The sequence below is a fragment of the Triticum dicoccoides genome, chromosome 2A, assembly GCF_002162155.2.
Source record: "Triticum dicoccoides isolate Atlit2015 ecotype Zavitan chromosome 2A, WEW_v2.0, whole genome shotgun sequence".
Lineage (NCBI taxonomy): Eukaryota > Viridiplantae > Streptophyta > Magnoliopsida > Poales > Poaceae > Triticum > Triticum dicoccoides.
The window spans coordinates 788,572,148-788,578,949 of NC_041382.1; the positions used below are offsets into that span (position 1 = coordinate 788,572,148).

Sequence of the window (6,802 nt, forward strand, 5' to 3'; positions counted from 1 at the left end):
GGGTGCAAAGGGCCTGACAAAATTGACCACTAAATTGCATCAAGCAACATCCCCTGTGCTATACACACGACACTGGGTAGCCGATTTGCGCACGATCGCACTGATCCGGCCGTGCATGCGTTGGACAAAGTGGAGGCCAGCGGTTAGATCACGCATCGTCCAACGTTCGGCTGCTATGTATCGGCTGCATAGTAGTTTCGAATTAAATATAGTACTCTTTCTGTAAATAATAATAATAAGACATTTCACCATCAGTCTACTTGCTTAACAAAAACCACCGAGAGGCTGAAAGATACTCCATACTACTCCCTTCGTTTCAACATAGATCACCAAACTTTGTACTAACTTGAAAAAACTTTAGGCCTCTCCATCCTCTTTATGTACTTTATTAATTAATTTTGCCCAATCTCATCTCTGTTTTATATCAGTGAAAAAAATTGCAACTTTTAAAGACTCTTCCTTTGCAAATCTGGCCTTTCTTCCTTGCGGCTGGCTGCATTATTTGTCTCCCTTTCCCCTCCCATCTCTGTCTCTCTCCCCTACCCTCTTCCTCTTCCTCTCCCTCTCCAAAAGAACAAGAAAAAAAGGAATAGAAAGAGGAAGAAGCAAGCCTTGGCTTTTGACTTGGTGATGGGCAGTGGAATTATTCCCAGGAATTAATCCCTTGTGGTTCTGAAAGATTCATTCATACCAAGAAAGGAGGAGGAAATAGTTGCTTGTTGAATCTCCCCTCCCCTCTTTTTTTTGCTCAAAAATTCCCAATCTTTCTCTTCTCCCCTGTCTGTTCGTGGGAGAAGAGAGAAGAGGGAAGAGGGCGCCATGGCGAAGAAGGAGGGACCTTGCGGCCATTGCGGAGTCACAAGTGAGCTCCTCCTCTTCTTCCTTATACAGCTCAAATTTTCCCCTCCCCTTTGTTTCTCCGCGACCGCGGCTGTGGTGGGATTCTGCATCTGGGAGGTGGATTCCCAATCTCGCCTCTTCCTCTGAATGCTGAAACCCGCCGGCCGAATCCCCCGTGGATATGGTTAAGATCTACTCCTACTAGTATATGAGATGCCTTTCTTTCTCTGGATGTGAAACTCTGAACAAAATTAGTATCTCATTCAGACTTGTGTGTGCTTTGACTCTGCTTGCTGCTTGTTAGATGCAGCTGACACTCTTGGTTTACAAGAAGAAAAGGACTGTCTGCTCATACTTAATACGTACTCCTACTTGCTGCAGTTATTCAGATATTCAGAGTTCCCTACATGCTTGCTGCAGTTTCAGATAAATGCTTTAATGTCAGAGTTGATTCTCTGCTCGCTGCTCTGTGTCATCTGCACAGATTAGTTACACGCTTGCAGGACAGCACAGGGAAATTTACATCTGGCTTGTACTGTATGTACTAACCATTGAAAACAAGCAACACCTGAAAGAAATATGCAGTTTGACTATGTATATGCTCACCTCATTATATTCAGAGTTCAGTATATACTTGCCGCAGACACAGAAAATGCTTGATGTCAGGAGTAGAGTTCATTTTCTGCTGCTCTGTGTCATCTGCACAGATTTGTTTCCTTCTCAGATTATCTGCATTTGCTAGGCTTTGTTCTGTAGGACAGCACATGGAGCATTACAGGCTTGTATGTACTAACCATTGAAAACAGTACCTGGAATATGAAGTCTGACGATGTACTCCCTCCGTTCCAAATTACTCGTCGTGAGTAATTTGGAACGGAGGGTGTATCTATGAGAGATTACTTATTTATTGCCTTGAAGATGTATTCTTCCTGACTGTTGTTTTATGTTTGCTTCCTCGATTAGCGCCACCATCTCTCTTTTTTTTGGGACCCCGGCCAGCATCTCTTGTAGTTTCACTGCCAGGCATAATTCTTGTAATAAATCTATTATGCAAGGAAGCCCATGATTGATGGACCCACTACCGATGAACTCTGTGCCTGCATTTTACGCAGATTCTCGGGTACCAGTTTTGTACTCTGTTTCTTATTGCTCATGGCAAATGCTGCTGACACAGGTACTCCTCTCTGGCGAAATGGGCCACCAGACAAGCCAGTTCTCTGCAATGCATGTGGGTCGAGATGGAGGATAAGGGGTACGTTGGTGAACTACACACCGGCGCATCGCCGCGAAGATACTGGTGCTAGTGAAGCTAGACCTGACAAGCTGAAGCTCAAGGGACAGAAACAGCCCAAGAAAAGACCAAACCGCAGTATAGTGAAGGATGAACCATGGTCTGATCAGAACTTCTGGAAGATGGGAAATGCGGACACAAGCAATCGATCTGGTTCTGGATCAGCGGTATCATATTCAGAGAGTTGTGCCCCATATGGTTCTGTTGATGCAAGGGAAATGGCCGGTCAGTTTCCTCTAATATCTTAACGTGTTTCTGTTAAGTCAAAACTTTTTTTTTTTTAAATCCTTGATGAGTATCGGATCTTGTATGATTTGGTTCAATTCAAACAAATAATATAAGCATTGAACTTGAGGCTTGAGATGAGCTGTAAAAGAATCAGAATCAGAAGCTCTCTTTTTGGACGACTCCTTTCACAACTATTGTTAGGTTTGCTAATGGTGGTTTTCTGGTATCATTCAAATTCAGGTTCAGCGCAGTCACATGCTTGGGATTCACTGGTGCCATCAAGAAAAAGGAGTTGTGTCACTCGTCCTAAGCCATCACCGGTGGAAGAGCTTGTAGAAGAGCTCAACTCCATATTGCACGAAGAAAAGTTATACTGCCTTTCAGCAGGATCCACAGAGGAAGACCTGCTTTATCATAATGAAACTCCCGTTGGCTCCTTTGAGATCGGTTATGGAAGTGTGCTTCTTAGGCATCCGAACTCGAAATCAGCAGAGGAAGAGTCAGAAGCAAACTCTGTTCCTGCAGATAGCAAGTCATACATTACAAGTGAATCCTATTCAGGTTCTGCCTCATTCATTGCGCATAGTGAAATCAAGGGAGCGAGCAACTCAAATGCTGCATCCGAGAAGCTAAAGTGGTCACCAATGGAGACACATGACAGTGCTAGGAGGTATTTTACAGTCTTGTTAGCCTAAAATGTTTGTACTGAGCATTGGTTGCTGCCTTGTGTCCACGGTCCCACATTTGATACTAAATTCAGAAACTATCATTGTGTGAATCAATGTAATTTTTTTAATCTTTTTGCAGGGATGAGCTTCATTATTCAAACCAGCATATCCTGGAGAGCGCAGATTCAGCTTTAGTTTCAGTAGCTTTAGAGGTATCCTATCCGACCTACGAATGCCTTTTGAGTTCACCTCGCTACATGTGTACTTCTGCCTTTGGGTGGTTTTCTCTTCCCTTACATAAGGTCTATTTCTTTGTTTAGGACAAGGAAGTTGGAGGCCTTACCAAGTCCAGCATGAGGTCTCTCAAAAGACCTTACGAAAGCCAGCCGCAAAGCTTCACAGGTCAGCAGTCTTGGTTCCTCTGCTTCTGCACCGCACATACATTTTGTATATTCTGCATATCTGAAAATGTACACCTGATTTTCGTAGTTTTTGCAATTTCTGTGCTTGGCTTATTTGCAAGTAACATGGAGATGTCTTGTGGTTTTGTTCTGTTTGTGAAGATGCAGAAGTGAGAGCAGGAACCATGAGAATAGCTTCTTCGAGATCCGGGGCTATGGCTTCTTCTTGTCAGTTGAGAAGCTCATTTTTGCCGAAATCTGGCAATGCCACCAGAGCATCACTCAACCTGTTCATGTTAGCCCCAGATAAATTATCATCTATGATGAACCCCTCGGACAAGGATTCTGACCAAGACTCGCTGCTGCTGGAGGTCCCTCGCAACGCGCCGCACCCTGAAGCGGAGCTTCTTCTCTGCTGCCCCCCACCTTCTCAGCTCAGCTCTGTGACCGTAACCGCAGCCTCTCCTCCGAGCAACCATAGTCCCGGTTCCGCTAGCGATCAGCTTAGGAACAGGCATCAGTGGTAGTTTTGTTTACATCTTGGTTCCTGGATCATCATCATACGATACCGCTCACCGATGATCGTCCAGACGTGCACGTGCTGAATTTGTCCGTGCTTGTTTTCTTTTGTTTGGTGTATATGGCTGGAGAAATTGTAACTTGTATATCTGCTGTATGTATGGGGAATGGATAGAATCTTACTATCATGGGAAAGATGGAAATCGAAAAAACAAAAGTTTGCAGTGCATTGCTTGAAGCTACTTGCTCTAGGTGCAGCACTATCGGACAGAGCCACGTGCGGTGAGGGCGGCGGCGGGGCCTCTCATGGTGGCGCTCGGCCCCGAGGAGATCTGGCTGCGGAGGGGCCCGCGATTATCGGAGCAGCACCCTCGCGTGTTGTAGGTGGGTGTGTTCGCCATCCTCTGACTCATGGATGCACACTTTGAGGAAAGTCATCCACATGGAGAAGTCGAGGAACCATTATTCTCATCCCCCAACTTCACCGGCGACAAAGAACTCGAAACACCTACAGGACACAAACCCGACACGCAGATCCGGGGTTCCCTCACCCTCCCACAGCCGTACCGGCAGGGAAACCAGCGGCAGCGCCGGCGGGTCAAAGGGAAGTGCAGCCGCCTCCTACTCTCAAACCCTGGAAAAAATGATTTGTAGTCTATTCTGGTATTTTAAAGGGGTGTATGGAAGCAAAATTCTTTTTTATACAAAAAGGACTTATTTAATGACAATCAATTGTAAGAGTTTGAAGACATTCATAAACCGTAGAAACAATTCAAAAGCAACACCGCTGGATTTCCCAGGTAACTATCTTGGCAAACAAGCATATGTCAGCATCTATATGGAGTGTTTATCATCTTGTACAAACAATTAAGTTTGCATATACAAACAATTAAATTTGTTGTGAGATGTGTAGGATGGGTTTAAAAGCGATATGCTAAGCCGTTGAAGGAAACAACCATTTATTGTTAAAGACAAAACAGTATTACGACCAGCAAGGAACTCTTCTTTCACTACTATTTTGTCCATGCATAACTATTTTTGTTTCTTAGTTTGTTGTTTGTAAGATAGCTAACCGCTTGTGCTGATCTTTGTACCCAGATAACTAAATACGTAAGCAGTTGTTGGATCCCTGTTTCCAGTGTCTTCCTTTCTCTAGAACACCCTTATAATATATCATAATCGCATTCCTAAAAACTGGATTCTATATATATATGTTACCCACTTCTATCTCGGAATAAGAATTTTATGAAAAGGCGTAGTTTTTTAAAATGATCCAGTGCGAGGCATCAAGTCTCTTTGTACATGTTTAATCTCTTCCACGCCGGGTCATCCTATTCTCAGGCCTCCTGCTATTGCTCCGTGTGGCGTCTGAAGTCAACTTGCTTTTACTTTTGTTGTGTTTATAGCATGCCTATGTAAATATTCTTGCGCTCTTAGTTCTATGTGGGGTTTCAAGTCGCTTTGTATTAATTGATGATGCGTTTAAAATGTACTTGTTTAAACTTTCCCACGCTTCTTAGACGCCATGCATTTCTCTTGCATCTTCAATGAATGGCTACTTTAAAATGGTAACTACTTGTGATACATGCAAAGTTTTATATTGAAACCCGGGGGGGGGATCTAATTCATTGGCGAGTTGCTCTAAAAATTATGTGAATTTATTATTTTCTAAACATATAATCTGCCGTGCATTATAAAAAAAATGGTATGTTCTTTTCTCCCTATTAATGAAATCAACAGAGATGTTTCTTGACACCCCCCCCCCCCTCAGGGGGGAAGAATGAAAGGAAAATATCCTTTCAATGGATTTAGAATTGGAAGGCTTTAAAGTTAAGAAAATTAACTTGTATATGTATAATGGTGAAATTAATTAAATACTCCAATAGTAACACATAACAAAAAGAAACCACACGCATGTCGAAAAGACGCTTACCTCTGCCCCTCCCCTCCTCCTCAGCAAGCTCGTTGCACTGGATCCCTGGACGACGCATTTATCATTTCCCAACAATATAGCAATATCACCTCTTCTATCATTGCACTCCCGTTCAGAATCATCATAATCCTCTCCTTGACGTTTGTCTTCACAAGGTTCACGCCACAAGCTTGCGACTTTCCTTGGGCGGCCGCAGCTGCCACTTTACCCTTGGCGCTCTCATCCGTCGTAGCTCATCGGCGACCTCCCTCTCCGTCTGTGGACTCCAAAATTCCATGGTTGTCCCTCATAGCAAAATTGAGGTTTAGCCGAACTGCAAGCTTCTCGTCCCTCCCGCCACGACCGAGATAGGGGCCGATAACAAGGAAGGGGAACCACTAAGAGTGTGGGAAGAGAGGGGTGTGGTCTCCGGTGAAGTCACGTCGTCGAGGATGGTAGGTGGAGGGGGGAGAGGTGAGTCATGGGAGCGCTCTCTGAGTAACTCCGCTCCACTATCTCCTTTTTAGGGCAAATCGTGCCACACCACATAGGCTCGGTTGTGATAACGTCATCATAATTGTTTAAATTTTCCCGCGCTCTTAGTTCTATGTGTTGTTTCAATTCGTTTTGTATTAATTGATGATGTGTTTTTAAATGTACATGTTTAAAATTTCTCGCGTTCTTTCGAGGCCACACGTCTGCAGACGTCGCTTTATACCTTGTCGCTCTCATCCCCTATAGCTCGTCAGCGACCTCCCTCACCGTCAACGGCCTCAGAGGCTCCATGGCTGCCCCCTAGATTGAAATTGAGGATGAGTGAGACCCGCTAAGAGTGGGGTAGAATACCGGGGAAGGGAACAGTGTGGTCTCCGATGAGGTCAAGTAGTGGAGTGTGGTAGCCGCAGGCGGGGGAGAGGTGAGTCCCGTGAGCACTCATATGAGT

General features: G+C 44.5%; 1 protein-coding gene across 2 annotated transcripts; it reads left to right on the forward strand.

The window, feature by feature from the left end:
• Positions 1 to 499: 499 nt before the first annotated feature.
• On the forward strand, positions 500 to 4,135 carry LOC119357353 (GATA transcription factor 26-like). 2 transcript variants are annotated; one of them, XM_037624347.1, is made up of 6 exons: positions 500 to 862; positions 2,015 to 2,356; positions 2,600 to 3,029; positions 3,167 to 3,239; positions 3,348 to 3,429; positions 3,591 to 4,135. In XM_037624347.1, the coding sequence occupies exons 1-6, from the start codon at positions 820 to 822 to the stop codon at positions 3,953 to 3,955; spliced, it is 1,335 nt and encodes a 444-aa protein (XP_037480244.1). In that variant the 5' UTR covers positions 500 to 819; the 3' UTR covers positions 3,956 to 4,135. The 2 variants fall into 2 exon arrangements, with proteins under 2 accessions (XP_037480244.1, XP_037480245.1); XM_037624348.1 differs by having other exon boundaries at positions 3,597 to 4,135.
• Positions 4,136 to 6,802: the final 2,667 nt, after the last annotated feature.